The sequence below is a fragment of the Pleurodeles waltl genome, chromosome 8 (assembly GCF_031143425.1).
Source record: "Pleurodeles waltl isolate 20211129_DDA chromosome 8, aPleWal1.hap1.20221129, whole genome shotgun sequence".
NCBI lineage: Eukaryota > Metazoa > Chordata > Amphibia > Caudata > Salamandridae > Pleurodeles > Pleurodeles waltl.
The window spans coordinates 69,104,951-69,129,015 of record NC_090447.1 but is presented as its reverse complement, the minus strand read 5'-3'; the positions used below and the strand labels follow the sequence as shown (position 1 = coordinate 69,129,015).

The following is a 24,065-nucleotide window of genomic DNA, read 5'->3' as shown; positions in this document are numbered from 1 at the left end:
TTCAGAACACCTCAGAATCATGTTTGGATGAAGTAAGTCATGCCGATTCAGGGAACATGCCTCATGGTCTTGGCTTTGGTGGAATGAAACCACAACCTTCCGAGGGCTACTTCTTGGCCGGTGTGTAGCCAATGCAAAAGCTAAGACAACAACCCTGTGACAAAGGTTCTGGATCCACTCATGGAGTCGCACCTGGCAGTCGTCTTGATCCAAGTAATCAGGTAAGTCCCACCGCAAGAAGAAGTTAAAGAGGTCTTCAACTTCTCTGTGACCGTCCACATCCTTGGACGAAGCCCAAGAGCGTCAGCACTCCAGGTCTCGTTCTTCTGTGGAGCCTGCACCACGGTCTGCTCTGTGCTTTCCTGACTTTACCGGAGCGACCCAACCAAACTGAAAGAATTGTATGAGGCCATGCACCTCATATTCGGATGGCCTGACCCCTCTGGTTAGCCTTTGGGGCCCATGGATTTGGGCATGGCCCCCGCTGGATTTTCCAAGGTGGCCCTGGCATGGAGACGCTCTTCATCTCGAGTGGAGTTCTAGCCACCTGTATGCCTTTCTGCCAATACCACTCCTGTCCAGAGTTTTCAAGATCAGGAACTACTGGGCCAGGTCATTTTTGTGGCTCCGTATTGGGCTCGGAGATGGTGGTATCCCAAGCTATTGAGCTTGAGCATCAGTCCTCCGGTCAGGCTGTCTCTTCGGGAGGATCTTCTGTCACAGCAACAGGGGAGGGTTATTTACCCAAACCTGCACACCCATCTCCATCATACATGTATGTTGAGTGGTGACAGCTGACAGCTCTTGACCTTCCTCCCGAAGTCTGTGATGTTATTCTGGCAGCCCGGCGTCCCTCCGCCAAAACAGTATATGCCTGCCGCTGGGACACATTTGTGGCATGGTGTGCATCCTAGGCCATCGACCCTCTCGCTGCACTCCTTTCTCTGGTGTTACTGGTCTCTGATCTGCTCAGGGCACAGTTAAGGATGATTTATCAGCCATTTTGGCATTTTTGTGGTTGTCAGACCAACCTTCTTTGTTGAAGTCACCTGTTGTGACTACGTTCTTTAAAGCTCTCCCACATATAATCCCTCGCAGGCCATTCATTATGCCCCAGTGGGACTTAAACCTCTGGAGTTTCTGATGTGAATGCCTTTTGAGCAACTGCACAACTTCCCACTGCGATTCCTAACCATAAAGACAGCCTTCCTAGTGGCCAGAACATCGACCAGGTGGGTCAGCAAACTTCAGGAACTGTGTGCGCACCCTCCTTATACAAGCTGTCACCCAAACAAGCTGGTGCTTCGAACACGAGCTGTCTTGATTCCTATCGTAGTGACGCCTTTTCGTGTAGGCCAAAATATCACCTAGTCGCCTTATTTGCTCCACCCTCTAAAGAAGACTGACCTCACCACCGGAACGCAGAAAGACCGTTATTGTTCTACCTTGGTCATACTAATAAGTTCTGGGCGGACGATCAACTCTTCGTAGTTTTCCGTTAACTCTTGGATTCTTGGAGCTAAGACAGGGAAGGCCGTACAGAAACAAACCATCTCTTGAAGGATAGTGCTCTGCATTAATATATGCTATTCATTGGCCAGAAAGCAACCCCCTGAGGGCCTTGCCTGCTCATTCTACTAGAACCAAGGCAGCGACCACTGCGTTAGCTCATGGAGTCCCTGTCCTGGACATCTGTCCGGCAGCTATGTGGGCATCTCTGTACACGTTTACCAAACACTACTGTCTGATCAGTAACGTTCGTCATGATGGGCACTTTGCATGTTCGGACATACAAAACATTTTAGTCTAAATCAGTTCTACAAACCCGCCTCTGGGGAGCCATTGCTTTGGTATGTATTCTAAGGTAACGAATCTGTGACTAGAAGTCTCTATCAAATTAACAAGTTCCTTGCCTTTGATAACACCTTATCTAATCGAGACTATAGCTAACTGCATATTCTTTACCAACACTCCCCTCCCCCCCTACCCCCCCCCATTCCGCGCAGTGATTAGTGTGAGGGTCGCCCTTTTAAGGGCCTTAGAAATTCCCACCAGTTGTCAATGTTCCTCGTGGCTCTGCGCTCCTGGTTTTCAGGGTTCCTCATTGTTCAGTGCTCCTGGGGTGGAAAGTCCAGAAAAGAAACTGACGTCAGCCCAGTGCAGTGGCACCTACGTAGGCAGTGCACATGTCACTTTTGGCATGGCTGGCACGGAGCGGAACATTGCCACCTCCCAGCACGCAGGGGTACCGCTCGAATATTTTCCAGATCCAGTCTGACGCCTGGGGAATATTCTAAGGAAAGGAATCTGCGACTAGATAGACTGCTAGATAGACTCTCTACCAGATAAGGCGTTACCGAAGGCAAGTAACTGGTTCTTTAGGTCTGCTTTATTTAAAGTAGTAAGAGGTTGGCAGAAGTTGTTGTTCGTGCTGTAGTCCAAAACAGCTCGCATTCTGATCCACACTCCTGTTAAACTCTTCGAGCATCAAGGCTTTTATTTGTATGAAAACCTTGGCATGGTCACCCATAAGGTTCTTAATAGTTTGAGTATTTGTTTTACTTAAGACATTTGTAGGAGTCAGGCCTTGCAGTGCGCACCAGGGTGCCAAAGCCAAGTGGCTTGGTGCATGTAGACAAGGAAAAAAAGTCAAGCTGCTCTCAAAAGTCCAGGTATTTTCTTGACAATTAGTAGATTGGTTTTACTATTCATATATAAACTTTTTTGGAGGTAACTCCGTTGTGCCAAAAACGTCTTTGGTGCATGGGTGGGAACTAACCTGACCGGCTAGTCATGTTGATCCTAAATACACAGCCCGAGTGAAAGTGGCTAATCTCTTTGAAACTAAATGCCTTGGTAACTTCTAAAGACAAGACGGTCACTTGCCTGCGGCAGCCAGCGTGCTGATGCCACAACATGGCTCCACAAGCACAAAGGCAGTGTCCCTTTGCAGAGTTTCCCTAACCCTTCGGAGGACATTGGGGGGCCACTTTGTAGGCATCACACTTACGTACCTCCATACTTGAAAGCGGTGCCCTTGGGCACCGAACCAATGGTTGTTGGCCTTGCTCTTCATCTGCTCTCATCCTCCCTCTGACGATTTTACTTTGGAATGAGGCGGATCTGTCCTGCATGGCTGTTGGTTCCTAAATTTGCTCATCTTTGCATCACGGTCAGTACTGCCCGGTCCTGACTATTAAAGTCAACCACTTCAAGCTGGCACTGAAGAGTACAAGAGCTGAAACTCAGTGCATTACTCGAGTGAAGTTGGTTTTGCACATGGCACTAGGTCAGTGAACCCCAATTTGATGACACCCAATTATTGTTCGGTCAATTGTAAAGCAGACCTGTGGAGAGGGCTAAGGCCTGTTTGCTCTTAAATATCCCAGATAACTGAGTATTTTTGAAAGGTGCCTTCCTGTTGTCAGGGTAACAAGACTGAGTGGCGGGGCCAGGAATGACTGTGATGATGACACAAGCACATGAAGAGAAGGTACTGTTCTCGAAGCAGCTCTGAATACATAACGATGCTTTAGGGGTCATGTTTCTGAATTTGTTTGAAGACAGGAGCTTCAAGCTCAGTTTTGGGTAACTGAGTGTCCTCCATGTGGTTGGCACTAACAAAGTAAACAAGGCAGTGGCCAAGTGATGGGAAGAAGGCCGCCTTTGCAGCACAAGCCGCTGGTGTGATGTGGTCACGGTGAACGTCACATCCTGGTACTGCAGAAGAACAGGATGTTGGGCCCAGCAGCCTCCAGCCTGGCCATGATTGCGCCACTGAAAGTGCTGCTCTTGCTGGAATGACCAGGCACTTCTACAGGAGCATTGGACGCTGCTGCTTCCCCCCACTGAAGCAGTACACCGTTGGCAGGCCCTCGAGTGGCAGATAAGCTTCCTCTAGCCATAGTTACACGACTCTCTCTTCCTGAGCCAGGCTTATCAATGAGCTCACAGCACACACGAGGAAGTGGTCAAAGTCTGAAGCGCCAGTGGGCACGCTGCTCGCACGCACGGAGGCCGCGGAAGTACTTCAGAAGTGCTTCCCTGGCTGGAAAGACTGGTTCCTCATTGGACAGCCTCATTCTCTGCCAGAGTTCTGGCCAGAGAGTCTGCGAGGCTTCTGTTCTCCAGGCCTCTGGCTGTGGCATTCACTGGTCCTGTCGTGCCCACTGCTCTCTGTACACTGCTGTATGCTCCTCAAATCCATCCTTCTTGTACATGTACTGCACAGGCACACCACTGAGGCCTTCCTTCCCTGAAGGATACAGCATCAGACGAGCACTGTACTTCCTTGGCCTCTTTGCTGAGACCTTTCACAAGAGGGGTGAATATCACATTTTAGTGGTGCATATTTTTAAAGTTCACACAAATTCAGTAGAATCTTGTACCCTTATGGGGCCTATTAAAATGTATTTTCGGCTGTAAACTTGGACTTACAGCCGAAAGTACCTCATTTACACTTGCCAGAAATTCACAAAGGCACTCCTGGGAGGTGCCTGCGGGAATCTGCAGTGTGATTCCAGTAATACAATCTATGCCTAACACAACTTTCCAGGCTTATTTTTGGGAATAGTTGTGAAGTAAAAAAAAAAAACATGCAAGTACATTTGGGAATCGATCTAAGACGCTGCACATACTTATACTTACTTTTTTGCTTTTTATTGTTAAGTTTTATTGGTGGACCGGCCCTTGTGGCTTTTAGCAGTTCATCTTGAACTTCAGAACCGTCCTGGTGTGAAGCCACCAATACATTGATTGTCTTGTCAAGTCATTGAGTGAATCGTTTTCTTCTCTTCGGCTTCTTTATGCTGAGTGCATTGCTTGTGCGTCGTTGACACTTACAAGGATGCCCATCAGCACTGCAGATAAATAGCTCATTACATATTGTGTTTATTGCATAATTTATGGAGCTCATACTACCCCTATGTGGGGCGCTGAAGCACTTACCCACAGGAGTAGCAAGCTACACCATGTAGGGTGTGTGGTTGGGAGGATGGTGTTTTGATCCTATGTGGAAGTGTTTCCATGTCATGCGTGATGACCACCAAGCTGTGGTTATCTTGTTACGGGACGCGGCGTGCACCAGTGTGTTGGATGATGACGTGAGAGAGACAGACGCTCAGTTTCTGGTTTTCTGCTCGATGGCAGCTTTGAACAGCTCTGCCAGTCCCTTTTTGGTATTTCATATAATATTATTTGCTTATCTGGTTACTGCACCGGGTTGTCCATTTAGAGATTTTGTGTAAAGTTGTGGTCCTGAGCTGACATGGTCGGAGGGAGAGAGAGAAGTGGAGAGATCTATCGTCCCGTATATTAGTGTCCATGTGAGACATGTAGAAATGGTCCGATTGTTCTGCAGCATTTCATATTAGAAGCACATGCTTTACATAGCTAGTCACTAATCTGTCACTGAGAAGGTGGTTTCACCTAATAAAAGGGCTGCTGGACCAACATCTGAGTTCAAACAGTAATTCATAGTTACTGTGTGCAAGGGAGGCTATATTGCACCCGCATCTTTCTGTTGAAAAGGCATGATGCTTATAAACGCAGCAAAGATTACCTCTTTCATACGATAAATACATTTATCATGTGGCTCAATGATGTGAAGACTTTGTGTGCTACAGACTTTCTTGACATCTGCCTCTGATAGTTTTGTCTTTTACTGTAAGTCCAAAATCAACAATTAAGAAGCGCTTGAAACTCATCAAGTGTTGCCAGTGTAGCACCTTACTGTAGATCTGGGCGTGAAGACTTCTTTTCTCGTGTAATTCAGTTTGGGAAGAAGACTGGCAGCACAAACGGATGATTCATGTGAAAGTGTGAGGTGTGTTTGGGTGGAAACGATTGCTCTTGCCATAGCGCAGTCTTACTTCCTAAGTCACAAAAAATGCTGCCATCGACAAAACATAGCTGAATCTCTAATGATACAACTGTAGCGTTGTGTAATGCCATATAAGGTTCATGTTGGGAAACAGTGTGCCTACTCAATGGTAATTTACTCTCCGAATCTTCTAAGACCTATAATCTAATGGTTCTTGAAATGAAGATTGGACATTATAGTTTGTCTTCGGTAGTTAAAGCTGTGCCATTCGTACTAATCAGTGGGTGCATCAACTTAATTATAATCAGTGAGTGCACCAAATTAATTAGATACATTACCATGCGTGAAATATCACCACATAGAAAGTAGTTTTAAATGAATGCTGCTTGGTTGTTAAAGACTTTCTTTTCAATGCTGTCAAGGTGTGGAATTCGGCTTTGAGTGTCTTGGTGAAATAGTGAACTTGTTCGGCTGAAAAGTCACTACCGCCATTGCTTTGTTCATTTTGCATTTATTGCTGTGTAATGAACATTTGTGATCCAAAGAATACAACTCATTCATATGTATTTTTTTAATGCAGTGCACAGATGCCTCCTCGACAGTCTTGTGCAAAGATGCTTATGCAACATTGTATCTGTTCCTTGCCTCACTGAATCCCATTGTAGGTGACTCTATAGCAGTTGAACGCTCTCTGTCCTCGTATGATGGGAATCACATTAGGTTGACCAACACTGATCGGGGTCTGTATAGAGAAATAGTGTATATTGTTCCAGTGAAATTTATCAGTAGAGCCACAAAGGGCTTGTTATATCTAATGATCTCTGTAGCATCGCAGTGACGAAGCATTGTCTTGTAGGACAATTGCCCGATGCAATATTGTCCACTCAGGTGTATGCGCAGCTATTTTCATGTGCTATAGGTACAGCTTCCTCTTCATAGGAGCGACTTAGTTCCACCATCTTTGCGCAGTGCTAATACCACTATGGTCTCATAAGCCTTTTCTCCACTTTCTTATCATCAGTCAGATAAATACATTTTCTGAGTAAGTCGTTATTGACGCTAGCAAGTTGGGTGCTTTCTTGCCATAAAAGGCTGCGGGTTCACATCAGATTGGATTGTCACACTTCAGTTTTGGCATTCAATACACATTCTTTGAGAATGTCTTGGAGCATGCATTCCAGCTACCCTGAGGTGGCAGCTGCCAAGACAAAAATACAATGAACAATGCACTTTCTTGCCAAAAAAACAAATCTTAGGTTTAAAGCCCGGCCAGTCTCAATCCAGATTCCTCTGCTCGGGGAGAAGAGTTGCCGGCTCTTACATGATTTCCAAAGTTAATGCCCATGACTCCGCAACCATCGCCCATGACCCCGCAACCACCGCTCTGCAACCACCGCCCATGACTCCGCAACCATCACCCATGACCCCGCAACCATCGCCCATGACTCTGCAACCACCGCCCATGACTCTGCAACCACCGCCCATGACTTTGCAACCACCGCCCATGACTCTGTAACCACCGCCCATGACTCTGTAACCACCGCCCATGACTCTGTAACCACCGACCATGACTCTGCAACCACCGCCCATGACTCTGCAACCACCGCCCATGACTCTGCAACCACCGCCCATGACTCTGCAACCACCGCCCATGACTCTGCAACCACCGCCCATGACTCCGCAACCATCGCCCATGACCCCGCAACCACCGCTCTGTAACCACCGCCCATGACTCTGCAACCACCGCCCATAACTCCCCAACCACCAGTTTGAGAGTTGTGCCTCGCTGGAAGCATTTCTTTCTGGCTACATGCAGACTTGTTATTATTTGGAGTAGTCTGCTCCGTCACTGAAAAATTACACTATGCACATCTCCAAAGTTGGAATTGCACCGCTTTCCATTCCTGTAGTTTTTTTTTTTTTTCACACTTTCAAGCCTTCTTCTGGACCAACCTGCAAATTTCAAAGATTTTCAATCCTGATCCAAACACAGGTTGTGACTTTGGCCGAAGTTGAGATTATCACCATCAACGCAGTCTCTTGTACAGCAATGTTCACTGTCTTCTTTAAAAGACTCCACAGTACTGATTCCTGAACTGAGCACAATTCACGACAAAGGCTCTGGAGATATCGTTGCACAGGATGTGGCATCGGGTCTGGCTACTTAATGTTGCCCCGATGGCTCCCATTGGATTGTTCTTCAAAAAAGTTTCACCTGTTTCAGATCCATGTACTAGATGCAGAAGTGTACACCGGTATTAGTCTGTTGAAATAAATCAATACTATGAGTTGTTGTATTTTTGTTGCTAACTTTGCAGAGTTGGTAGTTCCACCTATGATAATATATGGACTCTCAGCAACAGAATTGTGACGCTGGTTCTGTGCCTGCTGCACCCGCCTTTGGACAGAATGCCATTGGCGTGCGATTGTCCCTTTGTGCCACATAGAACGCATCCATATATAAAAGGAGGCTTGGATAGCAGGGGATATTGCCCCTTCTTTCTTATGCACTTTGGACTAAAGTCATAGTTTCAAGTCATTTGTCATCTTAGCCAGCTTGGATGATCTACTTGGTGAAGGTGACAAATCCTGGGCCAGTCAAAGAACATTGTCAGCTCATCATAATTCTGCTGCATGATTTACACTTTACCATCAACACCCAGAAGTTTCACTTCCCCCCCACACAGGTTGATATTCATATGTGCAGTGTTGGAATTCTAGGAGATCCATTTGTGTGGTGAAATTACTTAGTGGTAAACAGTAATTCTTCATTAAAGTTTGCCCATGGCAAGGTAAAGCCAGTATCAGGCACTTAGGATAGACATATTCTCTGTATCCTCTAACTTGGTTACCATCTTGAGCTTACGAGCCGCATAAATGGTTTTCTTACTCCGAGCATCCTAAATATTCTGAATATGATTCCTGTATTTCTGAATCAGTTTCAGTCTCTGGTTTGCAAGTCCTGTGTCTGTTCTTCCTGAAAGCGTTGTGTATCATATCAGAGACCTTCACTGATTCCTGGTCGACAAACGCATCACTTTCAAGCTACTGACCCACATTTACAAGGCACTTCACAAGATTGGACGGACTACCTCACCCCCGCCTGACTTTCTACTCCCCGTTGGGCAACTCCGATCCTACCAACTCACAACCATCCCCAGAATCAGGAAGAGCACAGCAAGAGGCAGATCCTTCCCGTACCTCCCAGCACGGACATGGAACACGCTCTTTCAACCTCAGACAGGCCGCCTCGCTGACGCAGTTCAGGAAGGATCTAAAGACCTGGCTCTTCGAGTCATCAACATGCCCACGACCGCGCCTTGAGACCCCCTGGGGCATAAGTTGTACTTTACATTGCCTGATTGATTGATGATGTTGCCACACGCCGGATGACATACAAGGGACCTTCTGTGGGGCTTAAGATGGCAGTGCCTCCAGCATCAGAAGTGCCTCTGGGTTCAGGTGCAGAAATTCCACTCTGCCCTCACTGACCTCTGTTGGTGGATGTGCCCCTTCAACCTCACACTGAGTTGTTCCTACCACCCTCCATAGTCGCAGGTTACACTAGTCAAAGATGGCTCTTTATTGGGCTTGGGCGCTCATCAGATGACCTGATATAGGGATGTCTTTGGTCTCCATCGAAGCAAAAGCTGCACATAAATGTGCTGAAGTTGTGGGTAGTTTGCTGACAGACATTTTTGATCCAGCCGCTATACATAGTATTCTACCCTGACCTACTGCGCCTTCTCTTTCTGCTTGATAAAGGTTGTGTCTGTTCCAGATGGGCCAATCCGTCATGCTGTCATCCTTCTTTCCTCTTCCTCAACCCACCAAGGAAGATGTTGTATATAGAAAGGATCCCAGGCGTTTGGTATCTTAGTGCATTAACCACATATGGCAGTGTAGAGTAGATGATCATCTCTTTGTGGGCTTCATTGGAGCTTAGAAGACCAAAGCAGCAACCAAATGTATCGGCTCACATTGGTTTCTGCTTCGCATAAATATCTGTTGTTTTGGCTGAGAAAGATCGCCCTGGACATCGTTCATGGCCACTACACGTAGCCTACGACTGCTTCTACCGCTCTAACATGGGAGGAACGGATAGTTGGTCATTTCTCTGGCATCCTCTTGGTCGTCTTTGCTTACTGTTGCTAAACATTACTGTCTGACAGCTTAGGTATATAGTAAAGGGTACTTTGCTAGTGTTATGTTCTACAACTTCCTTGGGTAATCAGGACTGCTCCGTACCCACCTCCCAAAGGGAGTTGCTTAGGTCTCATTATAAGGTGACGAAATTACTAAAAGAAGTTTTCATCAGAAAAAAAGTTCTTTTGGTCAGTGATGTTTCTGGTGGATACTGCATCTTCTACAGACTTCCTCACTGCCCTTCCTCTTCCCCTAAGTAGTTTGTGCTAGTATTAATACGAATGTATGAACATGAATCATCTGTTGTGATTCTTGTTGCCGTTAACGCTCTATGCTTCCTCTCCGTGTGCCTCATTGGGATACAGAAAAGGCCAGTTGACGTCTTTCATGTCCTCATGCCACATCTAGTTGGCCAGAGCTGTGGCTGATGCTGCGTTGTGCCGCCGTGATGCTGGGCAAGAGATTGTGAGGTCCAGTCTGGCACCTGGAGAATATTCTTAATTTGAGGAATCTGGGGAAAGCTGTAGAATCCCCCAGAAATAATATTACAGAAGGTAAGGAACTTATTCTTTGGTACCTGAATCATTTAATATTTTAAGTACCAAAGTGATGGTGGTCTCATCCCGCTTTCAGTCGCCGTTCATCTTCTCCACTCGCCCTATCCCTTCTCTTCTGCCCACACAGTTACCGCCACGTTGCCTCTTCCCATTCCTCTCCTTCTCTTCACTTCTCAGTTCCTTCCTGAGCCCGTTCAGCGATGCGTCCGACCACATTCACGCCCCTGCGGTGTCTTTTTTTCCTAGCATTCTGCACCTTCCTGGTCCATTCATCTTCTCTCCCCTTCCTCTTTATTCTCAGATTGCATCATTTGACAGCTCTTTCCACCATTCCAGATGGAGCAGTACATAGAAACTGATAAAGGGCACCTCTTAAGTACAGTTTTTTTTTTTTTTTTTTTTTTTTTTTTTTAACCTTGCTCTCATTTGAGTTTTTCATCCATTGTATGTTTTTCCGTTGCCTCTTCTGCCATTTCTTGGTTTAAGAATTACCACTGTCAAAATTAGCAACCTTTTTTCCAACATTCATCCTTCAGCCTCTCCTCTGTGGCTGGGTTTGAGCAGTGTGCCCTGCGGTCTGTTCGGGTCCTCTTGAGTTTCTTACCAATAATATTAGAAAAATAATATTTGATTTAATGAGGACTTTTTAGGACACATCATCTCCCACATGTTGCCACCAAGCTTACATCCATTGTCCTGCGGGATCCAGTTAAGTTTGTGTTTATTTACAGATGATAGCAAACTCATTGCTTTGCAGGTGACTTACGACTTATGCGCGTGATTAAACTAAATCCAGCCCTTTAGACGGAGAGAAAGTGTGATGTTGATTACAGCAGGTACTTGATCCATTAGTCTTTCAAACCCAGGTAGATATAATGTTGTGATCTGTGCATGTTGTGCCTAGTGTTTGAGGATTTTTTGCGGCTGGTGTTGAGTCAACTCAGGGAGGTGCCAGGTTCATCTGTAGTTGGCATGAGGGAGAGTTGGTGTTGTGCTGTGATCTTGGGTTTCTGGATGAATGAGGCGATGGGTGCAGAGCGCTATGACCGCACATAGTTGTTACGGCTGTATGAATGAGGTCGCACTAATAGTCGAAGCGAGTTCCTCCCATTTAAGGACGTTGGACCCCTCACCCACCTTAGTAGTAATCTTCATTGTTGGGTCTGCTCCCCGCCATTGATCAGATGTCTCTTATCCCTAGTGGGGTTTTAGGTGGGAGTTCATTTTGGATACCCTCCCTGGCTGAATGTTTTCGACCAATGTCTAGACCTTTCACTAGTCTGTCGTTTTTATTCTTTGATTTGCAAAAATTCTAGGAAACCTGTATGGTTAAAATTACCTAGTGGCAGAAATGAATTCTTTATTGTAGCCTGCCTATGGGAAGGTTAAAAAAATATTGAACAATATTTAACAATGGAGATAAGAGTTTTATCCTGTACTTTAAATTAGCATCTTGAAGCAACTTCAGAAGCCCCCAACAGGGCCTCAGGACTGACGTCCAAGCTAATATTTCTGTCCACTACCTGTAAGTGGATGTTCAAGATGTGCTGCTGTGCATGGCAGGACATGTAGAATTAAACATGGAATTAGAATCTGACTTTTTCCCAACTTTTTCACACAGGTTAGATTATAAATATTAGTTTTGAATGAGAAGTTAAAATGAACCAGTCTAAAGAAATGTCCAAAGTGAGCGCTGTTTTCACCCCTATTGACATAATCTCTAAATATGATGAGACGTTCCCTTATTTCTCGTTCCAGTGAACAGTACTGGCTGTTATAAATTCCGAGGCATGGATTTCTAGAGCGAATATATAGTTTATTGAGCATTCAAACTTATTAGTTCTTGACTTGTAGGGCAGTTTCTTCTTGTTCCTGCATGTTGACTGGTTGGTAACAAGGATGCTTGCAGTGATCATCTTGCCTAAGATACTAAGTGCCATATGTGTGAACACTTTTTCCCATAGACAAAGAATGGGTAAAAAACCTTTGCTACATCTGGCCCCAAGAGTCTACCTAGGCTTGCGTCAAGACTCCACTGTCTACAATACATTCCCCACTAAATTTTGTTGGTGTGATACTACTGTGTGTGCCTTAAGGTTGTATGAAAATAGCTAACTCATTTAATACGAAGAACGGTTACCTTTAATATACCTATATTCCGTTTTGCATGCAATGTTCCTCGCTAAATTATCTTTTTTTTTCCTCCTTTCCTGCAGGGATCTGTCACGTTCAGACTCCGAATCCTCTCTCCCCTACCTGAGCGATCACCACCGTGTCACCAAAATCCCAACCTCTAAGTCTGCAGTGTTATCCAGATGCCTGGAAGAGTACCCCTCGGCCGGCGGGCACACACCCAATGGTGGTAACAAGCACTATGACGCAGCCAGCCTCTGCGCCTTGCAGTCTGCGCTGCCAGAAAGCCCCCCGCTACCGAAGAAAGTGGCACCTCAGCCGGCCGTGGAGAAATCGTCCAGCTACGGGGAGATCAGCCTAGCCGGGGTGGGACAGTCCGACTCTTCCAGATCTCACAGCCCAAGCTCCACCGAACCCGAGACACCCTCCCCTACCACGGAATCCAAGCACAACAACTCAAAAAGCACTCGGATCCCTCAACTAGCCGGCAAGAAAAGTCCTGGAGAGGACGACAGTGGGTCAACGGGTGAAGACACCGACTCAGTACCAGGCAAGAAGAAGTTCCCCCTAAAGATCTTCAAGAAGCCTAAAAAGTAGTCAAACAATCGACTGGGAGAATGCAGCGAGAAGGGTTTGCAAAGAGCTGCACCAGGAAGGCACGGATGAGGGTCTTCTCTGCTAACCGTACAATATGATAGAGTCAAAAGTTTGAGAGAGGAGGGGAACTTAAAAGCAACTGCTTCTGTCCTGCCTACTCAACAGGCCTCTGAATTCTGGTCGCGACATGCCACTCACATGGAGGAGAACCATTTTCTTGTCTATTTATTCTGGAACTGCCAGCTAATAAGGCCTCTTGAAACCCCCCAGCCCTGCACCTATTGAGTCTTCTCCCTTCGCTATGCATGGCTTCTAAAAATGCTGATCCTCATGACAGCCATGACACGGGTGTTTATTTTTTGTGGGGGTTGTGTAATTGTGGGAAAGAATATAGTTTGTTTTTGTATTTACTACTTCTGGTTAGCATGCACGACACCCACTAGAGAATATATATATGAATGCCGGGTTACCAGAAACAGGCTTTACCGTTACCAGTGACCGACTCGTGTGGACCAGAGACGTGGAGCTGACGTGGAGTCCATTGCTTTGTAGACAGATTGGCCTCCATCCAGGCTGAAGTGTGTTTTGCAAATGTCTGCTGGGTGTGGAAAGCTTACAGAACCCGTCTGGCGTCTGATCTGTGTTTTTTCAAGCATATTTGTTTTCTTTCACCAATAATGTTGCAAAGATCTGTCTGATTTCTTAACCTGAAGAAGTTGCAAATTTATGTTTTGAATATGAGTCAAGCTTGAATTGAATCCCAAGCCTTCTCAAAGGGAAAAAATACCTACTTATGAATGGCAGAGAATGTCCTAGGTTTCTTTGAGGAACAAAATGGACCCGACCCTGAGCAACAGTGCATATGTTCTGCTCTTTATTGGGAAGGAGGGATTCAACTTGCAAATTTTGCATATTTTATATACATTTTAATATCTAAAATGTACATCTCTGTTTGTGCCATAATGGAATTTTAGACAAAATGAGTAATACCTTCACACACAACTGTTTGATCAGCAGTGAGTGGAAAACCTGTCAAAAATCCTTCTGTCGCATTCATCCAAGCATTCGCTCATCCATTGTCCGATATGCGCCTCTGTCTATCCAGCAGGTGGCTGTTGACTGAATGTTTTGATGGATAGAGCATCAGTTGTAATACAAAGCCTTCATCTGCTACAGCTGATCAAATTTAAAGTTGTACGCTAAGAAAGTAATCCGATGTATAACTTAAATACTACTTGCAAAAGTATAATATCCTGCTTAAAAATAAGCAGAAACCATAATATTCCTCAGACTGGACCTAAGATATTGTGTGGAGGTTTGGTGCCTTTTTAAAAAAAAAGAAACTATATTTTTACAGATGATATCGTAATTTGAAAGATAGATACCAAAAATATCAGTCGTGTAGTCTTCAGAAGGTACCTGGGTTTGTTCTTATCCTTAATTATTGTTCTTATCCTATCACATAGAGGTACCTTCTGGGGTGGGATCCCTCCATCGAAGTGCAACATTTCTCTTCTTGATACAACCGCTGTTCTATGCGGGGTGGGTATCGGGGTTTGGATTTCTGATACATATGCCGTCACCTGTACTTGCTTGTAACTTGAAATTTCATGACACCATGTTGAATACAAAGAAATATTTTGAAGGCATTTCAAGGTAAAAGAAAAAAAGTCAGAAATCTATTGAAGGATGTAGGTTTGTAAACCACAGAGTCATCTTAAGGGATAAAGGGGCGGATACTGTATGTTATTTTGAGAACATTTGCTGCTTGGAAGAAAGAGTTAGTTATGCACTAGAAAAAAATCCTTTTAAAATAATGCTTGAAATAACACCAATATTTAGTTCCTCAGACCTCTTTGTAATGGCTTCACTCTGACTTCAATTTCAAAACCAATTGCTGCGCTAGTTGCATTATCGATACAACATGGTGACGAAATACTAATAGGCCTTCTTGAATGTAATTTCACATTGCATATCAGTCGTTGGATCCGCCAGTGTTTCTGGGTTTTATCATTTAGAGCGCGATCGAAATGCCTAGAATGATCATTCTAGAGACCGTTTGCCCTATTGTGTTTCTGCTCATAAGTGACAAGAAATGTCAAAAGTAAAAACTGCTAATTTCCCAAACCCATCATCCCACGTCAACCTCTTCTAAGGTGGATCCTTGCAGTGTATCATCTTTAAGATGCCCCAGACCTGTTAGTTCCTGAAAGCTGTCCTCTTCTTCTCCCTAGAACTGCTTTAGTTTTGTAAGTTTCCATGTAGTACTATATGATATATAATATTTTTGGGCAGAGTTTTAAGGAATTCCTCTCATTCGTCTTAAGAGCTTTGATACATAAAGTGAAGGCATCCGGCATCTGACATTAAGAAATATTAAGCTATGAGATTTCCCATTCTCAGCTATGCTATCGCCCCAGCTTAACTGTAACCAGAGGAAAGTGTTTACATTTGCTCCAAGTAAACTTATTCACAAGCAAGGGAGTCTTGTGGTGATGGACAGATGGTTCTTATCACCATAATCCTTACCACAGCCTTTAATACTTCAGAAGTGGTCTGGACTCTAGTGTTGATGAGTTTCTTTGTTGATGATAAAATACAGAAAGGAACAGTTGCTTCTGCATGTTTTACTCCGTGTCCCTTATCCGAGTTGACCTTGAAGTGCCATCTTTGCTATTTCTGCTGTCCTTGCACAAATCCCATGAAGACGGTTCAGTTCTCATGCGCCCCTGCCCCGCTGATCCCCATCAACCAAGTGGCTGTGCTTTCCAGTATTTTCTATTACCTAATCTTTGTGGGAATTTGGGGATTTTTGAAGTTTTAATTGAAAATAAATTCCATTTGGTAGACCTACTTTAAGGCTGTCCATCGCTGTTTTGTTTTTGTTCTGTGATTAAGGTGTTATTTTGTTTTTGGGGCTTTTCAGAACAAATGGGTGTACTCTTAGGCAATGTTTAGTTCAGTTCTCTGCCAACTGGGCATTATTTGACCTGGTTAAAATAAGATAGAACATGAGACTTAACAATATGTAAGCAATGCTATCACTATTAGTGCTTCAAGAAATTGTCAATGAATGGGAACCAGTTTGGTGATGAACTTTGAAGTAGGTTCTCCCTGTTTGGGAGGCAAAACCTATTGGCTTGACTGTAAAGTATTCACTACTCCTATCCCAACCAATGGAATACTGTGTATTGATGCACGTTGATATTGTCGACATTTCGTATTCATTGAACTGTTGCATCATAAAATATTGTGGGATCTTTTTCAGAAGTCCCGGGACAGTCAGGGTTTACTGGGCTTTAATTGTGATAGAACCTGTTGCCACTGAATTTCCATGGTTACCATTACTAGTGAGCAGGAAACCAGAGCCCCGAGTACCACCCTTAGGAACTTGCCCCTCAAGGTAGCAGAGCTTCAGCAGCCTAATACTTAGTCAGCAGGTGGTGTGAGGTTAGAGATTCGAAACACAGACAATCACATAACAAGTAATAAATCACTGTCCAGCCAGCATTGGTTAGATTTATAAAAGAAAGGTTCTTTGTTACTAACACCCAAAGCAATTTTATCTATAATGATCAGAGGGCATTTCAAGTGATACACCAATTGTAACTAGTAATTATTGTAATCCAAGGCGCATTAAAACATTGGAATGTTGGGAGCTCCATGATAGACAGTGAAGTAGTTCGAAGCTTCTAATGGCCGCTCGAACCCCAGAGCTCTGACATTCCACCGCTGTCCTTCACAGCTGTTGTTGTAAACAGGGGTCTCAGAGGAGCCTGAGGGGGATTCCAATTCCCTCTGGTTCCGAGAGGTATTTGTTTTATTTATTAGAACTTTCTGCCCTCCAGTAGCAGAATGTTCTAATAGCCTTATAGCCCTCCGTAGCTGGGTTATACCAGCATTAAAGTCCTGCTCCCTTGTTTAAGGCTCTTGCCTTTGGTTTCGCCCCTTAATGCTGAAGCAGGCCTTTAATGGCCGGTATAGCTCGCTTCGGTGGGCAATTAGGCTATAGTCTAAACTTATCCCAATGGACAGGTCTTATGTGGTGATGTTCATTGGCCCAGGGTACTTGGAAGAGAATTTCAGAAGATTGTCAGTGGGGACCTCCTGTGGTTCAGTTCATCCTCTGACTCAAGAGTTATTATTTACACTCCCAAATAATATTATATAATTGTTCTACCCCATTAAGGTTCACAGTAGCTTTCAGTCCTTGGATGTAGATCCTGCAGGACAGGTCCTCAGTTCATCTCTGGTTTTGATGCTCAAGTTGGTGTACGCTGCGCACGGTCTACTAACTAGGGCCCATCCTTCTCTTCACCCTGTCCCAACTAGTCTTGGTTGTGGTCTGCTCTTGAAGTGTGAGCGTATGCTCTTGTCAGGGGAGCTTAGGTGGTACCTTTACTGGCAGTAGAGCGAGCGCCTGTGTGGTGATGTCTTAACTCACAGCTGTGAGTCTTGAATCCATGTGCTTTTCCTCAGGCCCACACAGCAGCCCCCTCAGTTGCAATTGTAAGTCAGAAAATGATGAATGTCCTCCTCTGTGAATAGGGGCCACCCTCCTCCTTGTCACAGTTCAGTCTGGTGCAACTGCTGACTGCGATCATAAGTTGATGATCAACTTGTGGAATGGGATTGCCCACTAAACGATTCATTGATCTTCAGGAAGTCCCTTTAATCTCAGTCGTTTCCACACTGCAGGTGCATTAGGCCTCCAGGACCTCACATCGTGAGCAGTGCGGGTCCTCCCCGACCCGCAGTATCCTTCACAGTTTGCCACCACTTCAGTTTCTCTGTTGTCTTCCTTTTCTAGGCATTGTATGCATCCTGCAGGGCCACCGCCAGTTGCCTTCTCAGCAGTCGTTCAGTAACTTCTTTCAGTAAAAGCTGCAGCTTCTCATGATAGGTTGTCAAATTTCTCCTCTGGGTTTGCACTATGTATTGGACAAATGTGCAACCGGCCACTCTGTTAAACAGACCATCAGTAGTTCATGACCGTGCCAACAACCATGAGGAAATTAGAGATACGTACACAGATGTGGCCTTGTGCAAAGTTTGCTGGCTGTTATTATAATGGCACTCATTGTGTTAGTGTAACCTTTTATAGACAAGTCTCTTCACTTCCCAAATCCTGCCTTTCTACTCAGGATTTTTAGAAGCTTGCATGATGTAGGACCTTGAACATGGCTACAAGATCCTTTCATGCCTTCATGTGGATTTATTCTGCATACAGTGTTTAGACTAGAGTACCGATTATTAAATGTGCCAGGAGAAGACTGTACTTGATTGTTTCGCATGACCAAATATGGCTTGCAGTTTCCCCCTGTAAAAGTTCATCTGGTGGCTGTCACAATCTGTAAGGTTCTTCCTCTCAGATATCTTGTTGTACTAAGCCCACGATGAACAATTTCCAGAAAACATTAAAGTTTATTTTCCTCTAAGAATGCGATCTCTTCCTTTTAAGTTGAATTTAATGCTCTCTAAATTGATGGGCCCTTCTTTTGAGCACATTCTCATATCTTCAGCATCTTTCCTATAAAGTGACCTTCAGAATTTTCATTACATCAGCCACAAGGGTTAGAGAAATACAGAAAGGCCAATTCAGACACCAGTTGTGGAGAGGTCCTTTTGTTACCACCTCGACTACTCCACAGACGCAGATGATGCTATCTCATGTAGCAACAGCTAAGCAATCAATAGACGGCTCCATGGTGTTTTGAATAGTCATGACGTTAGATGGCCAGTGGACCTATTCTGGGTGGACCATAAGCTCAGACAATTGAAGGAAAGCACATATTGATGCTGTTCTTAGAAATATTCCAAATACTGGAATCTGGACTGGGGCCACATTTACCTCAGAGCATGCATTTGCCATGCACCCATGTCTGAGCTCCTTTTCCAGAAGACAGACCTATTTTGACCAGGTCTAGCTGCCTAGCTTCAGAACTTATCAAAAGATTCGTTTTTCACATCACTCTTAGGCCCTGTTCTTCAGGATTTTGGCCACACACTGTTGAAATATGAACTTGAGCTATTCAAGTGTTCAAGAATATAAATGATAATTCTTTATGAGGTAGTAAACAATTTATTACGTATTATATTATTTCATGGTAATCTGTCTGCCTGTCCCTCAGGTGAAGGTAAGAGAATGAATTGTGAGATAGGAATTAAGACATTTACTCCTAACTGGCGAAACAATCAGAGGACTATTTGTTGCAGTCGCATACTGTGGGTGTTGTGAGTATCATTTCTGTCTTAAAGTGCCGAGTCCAGTCCAATTATTTTACATTGAAGTGTCAGCGTGTCTCCTCAATGCTTTTCGAAACAAAAATATTTAGGTTTTGAATAGCAGACATGTGCGACCTGTCTGGGTTTTGTTAATGCTAAAAATGCAATAAATTATCAGAATGTTAATATTAACAAACTACATATAGCAACAAGACAATAATGTAATATAACACAACATATATGTTAATAAGTAGGCAGAACTGTGGATTTTCACTTTCTACAAGTGCACATCATCTGTTTAACCTTATGAGAACATAGTGACACTCGGGCACTTACGTATAATTTTTCTTTTTTTTAAAACAGCGTAAGCTCCATGACGTGTCCGAAGTCAACTCATTAGTTTTTTTCAGTTTCCAAACTCAAGAGTAAACTGTTGGTTTATTGCGCTTTATTGCATAATATAGTGTCTAGCACATCATTCTAATAACCTTTTCTCGTAACGTGACATTTATTAATATGTCCTATGGATGTACATACTTATGACTATACAGGTGTGCACCTCTATATAACTTGTATACTTTTATCACATTAATTCTTACATTGGCTTTTATGTCTACATTACTTCATTGCCTAGTATTTTTAGCCTGGACAAAGCCCACAGGAAGTAGATGTCTGTTGATTTTTCAAAATATAGATATATTGGCCTCGAAAAGCTTTAAGGGGTTTCCATGTCGACTGTTTCCACACTTTGATAGTGGAGAGGTAACGCATGGTCAGTCGTGTGAAAATAGTTATATTTGACAAATACAGTCATTATGGTGAAGTATTCAGAGGGAAACCAATCTGGTGAAAAAGGTGATTCCACTCAAACTGAAATATTCCTACTGTTTAATATTTTATCGGATGTACCCACTATGGAAACTTTATTACAATTAAGTGACTTTTCTGGTCTGTCATCATCGTCCTTAGATGAAACTTGCTAATGCTAAAGTTAGATGTTCACTGTTTTGTTCAGTGATACTCTCCCTTGGTGCAGAAGTCTAATATCTTTATAATTCACCAGCACGTTTGTCTGGTCAGTACGTAGATGAGCTAAATATATTAACATTTTCAATGCGCCCCATCTTAAAATGAAATTGGGGCCCATATTCCCTAGTATATGTACATTACTGATCTAGAGGACCACTGACAACATGTCAGAGCAATTATCATTGAGAATCCTCGCGACAGTGTCAAAAGTGACCTTTTATATGCAGGAAGAATTTGTTTGGGTTTTAGCCTGTTTGTTTAAAATATCTATGCATTCTCTGATGCACACCGTGATGTGTTCTCAATGTTGAGATTTAATTGCTCAATGTTATGGAGTGATATATTTTTTTGATCTGTAGTGGTAAGGTAGGATAATTCCCGCACTACAAACGCTAGAGTTTCCTTCTGAGCTAGAAATGTCCCTCGGCAACAGTTTTCACCGTTACATATTTATCATCGCGTTAGTGCCAGAAACTAAGCTTGTTGTGAACATTTATTAACCCTCTTCAGATATGTAGACAGGAAATCGTGAAAAATATTTCAGTGACCAAACTTATTCCATCCTTTGATTAAGTACTGCAGCTTTATGTCTCTGTAATGTTGTCCATTCATTAGAGGTTGATGATCAATGGTTGGTGTTCACCGGGTGGACAGGATTCTACCCAAAGTTTTGAAAATAAGCAACAGCTGGAAGATCACCTAACACACAGTACATTTCATTTAGATGTTTGCTGTCCCTCTGGTAGACGTGGATTTCTGTTTTATTTGCAGTGCTACCTTCCTGGTGTCTGAGTTTTTGTCCATGCCCATCCCATGGAATTGCGATCCTACGGTACCCACTTTCCGAGATGGAATTCACCTTCTCCAGAACACATGTTTGTCTCGGTCTCCTTCATTTCTTTGCCAAACTTGGCATGCTGGCTTTCAGGTCAACAAAAAATATCGCCGGCGGTGATCTATTTTAATTTTGAGCAACAATGGTCTGATTGGCCCCAGAATGAAGCCCGTTTCCAGTACACTCTAAATTGACTAAATTCTTTGATGTAGAACCTGGTTTCAGGTTGTGGGTGACATACTTTGATCATCCTTTAGATCTTATGCTGAGACTTTTTGTATCCAAAAAAATACAAAAGTGGTGGATGGAATGCTTGGATTTATCTGTGCCCCTGGTAATTACTTGTTACTTTGGCCACAGTCCAGTCCATTGTTGTTTTGCACACCGTGCCACCTGAGTTCGGACCTAGCCATACGCAAATCCATCTTGACCTTGTTCCAATTGAATCGGTGCAGCCTGAACTGCCGGGCAAGGTCTTCCCTGAACTGGAACACAAGCAACCTAGAAAAGAGGTGGCATGGTGCGCAACATAACGATGGGCTGGGATCCAGCCGAGAGTAATTATCACTGGCTAAGGTGAATTCAAGCCTTCCATCCATCACTTCTTTGTATACTTCGGAGGCTTTATTTGTAGCACATGAAGCAATGCCCTTGATGGCATGATCCTTTATCATCCCACCTGAATACAAGGATATGTACAGTTCTACACCCAGTTGTTTGAACTCGGAGCGTAGCAACAGCAAAACTCCTTTTTTATTTCACATTTTTTACCCACAGGTGATTTTTTTGGACTTGAGAAATGGTCCAAATATATCTCCTACTTGTAAAATTATAGAACTATTCCGAAGCACTGAACATCTGCCCTAACTCCCTGATTGGAGAGGCCAGGGTCACATGAATCCATTCTGTTTAGGCTGCGGATGAAGGGGTTATTGATTTTAGACTTAACTAAATTTTGCTGTTATGAGTGAATACGTTTCAGTAGTTGTCAAGTTGCCACACTTTTGTTGTTTCAAAGGAAGAGTGGAGCCATTTCTCAGCAGAGATGAATTATTTTTTAACTGCATATTCTTGTGTTACTTCTGAATCCACGTAGGCTACCTAACGACTCCTTAAATCAGTCAGTAATACATAGGGTACTTGGTTCGTTCATGGCTTTTGACAAACTTCTTTACAGGTCATCGTGTTCGTTTGACCCCAGAAAGGGCCCTGCCATCCCACCCACTCCTTTGGATATGTATCCTGCAGGCCTGCTGGCACCAGTTCCTCCATTTACTCAGTCCTGGATGGACCACATTTCTTGATAAACTGTATTTTGGATTTCTTCTCCTAAAATAGGTACTAACTTTGTCCAGTTAACACTTACCATGGGAGTGTGTGTTAATATTCAGCATGGAAAGGCAAGGACACAATGTATAGGGAAGCAGCATATCAAAGCCGCAATACGGCAAATGAAGAACCCTTTTGCCTCAAGGATAGAATGCGGGATGGGCCCTGCCTTGGAAGGAAGACATCCTACAATAGAAACTGGCTTGGGATCGATTGAGGGAGGCCTGCCATATGTAAGTGCCCACTGGTACTTACAAAACAAGTATGAGTGCCAAATATTTAACATACTCAAGGTAGCCGTGACACAGACAGACAACCCTGGCAGATGCCCTTGGTGCTCACCAAACGTGCGGTACCATGCTCCCTCTAAATAAATACCAGTCGTGCCAAAAACACTTCAGATTACATTCGACATTCCCAAGGAGGCCAAAGTTTACTACTATAACTCTGGCCCAGCTTGCTGACTTCAAGACATGGTGTCCACTGAGTTCAGATTGTTCATGTGGTCTTTTGTGTGGTTATCACTCTTGAGGCTACTTTTGTCATCACCTACAGCTGGCAAAGCAGCCCCTTTGTTCTCCAGGTGGATAGGGTGGCACTGCAGTCTGGACACTACTCGCGGTGTGGGGTTTCTGCGCCCCTTTTGGGTAAAGAAAGGCAGCAGTCTTTGCTGGTAGGAAGTTCTTGCATCCAACATGGTCACTCTATAGTCCTTGGTTCTGCTAGTCAGTGGCTCTTTCACGAGTTGGTTTCTCCTCCAGCAGGTTAGTTGGTGGTAATAGTTCGAGGCAGGAGGTGGGCTTCCGTCACACAGCTGACCTCACTATAGCCTGGGTCTTCACGCCGGTTTTGGTTTGTTTTGTCAGTTGTAGAACTATGAATGAGGTGATTTGGTTCAAGAATAGACCAAGCGTGTAAATCAAGCTGTGGAAACTCGAGAGTCTTAAAAAGAGCAAAATAACAGATGTAAGTGGATGCAACTTTGGTGGTAGTTCAATAAAACTGTGAATAAATCCGTGTAAACACTAACACATAGAACTGGCAAATCTGACTGGCAGGGACTTTCCACGTGCCACTGCTTACTTTTGAGGCTAATGTTGTGATTAAGTTTACTGATGTTAGTGTTGTGGAATACGGGTCTTTTTTAGATCTTGATTGTGGATCACAGAGCACCCAACTGCCTCGTCACCTGATTAGTTTAAATCCCCTTTTTTTCTGAGAGTTCAACTAACCTCCTTTCACCTTGGTGAGCCATACAGCATGCTTGGGATAGGCTCTTGCTGTGAGAGTGTTTTAGCCTACAGCATGGTTTATAATCAGGCAGCACATGGAAGATGTGCTTGAAGACACAGAGGCGACTGGTACCCGGGGTTCACCTAGAAGCAGGATGCAT

At 44.0% G+C, this 24,065-nt stretch overlaps 1 protein-coding gene across 6 annotated transcripts in view; it reads left to right on the top strand.

Moving 5' to 3' along the window:
- STIM1 (stromal interaction molecule 1) overlaps positions 1-16,113 on the top strand; it is a 390,030-nt gene extending 373,917 nt beyond the window's left edge. For all 6 annotated transcript variants that reach the window (XM_069203714.1, XM_069203711.1, XM_069203713.1 and 3 more), the window contains one exon: positions 12,741-16,113. In XM_069203714.1, the coding sequence (XP_069059815.1) occupies positions 12,741-13,254 (514 nt within the window). In that variant the 3' untranslated portion in view covers positions 13,255-16,113. The remainder of the gene's footprint in view (positions 1-12,740) is intronic.
- Positions 16,114-24,065: the final 7,952 nt, after the last annotated feature.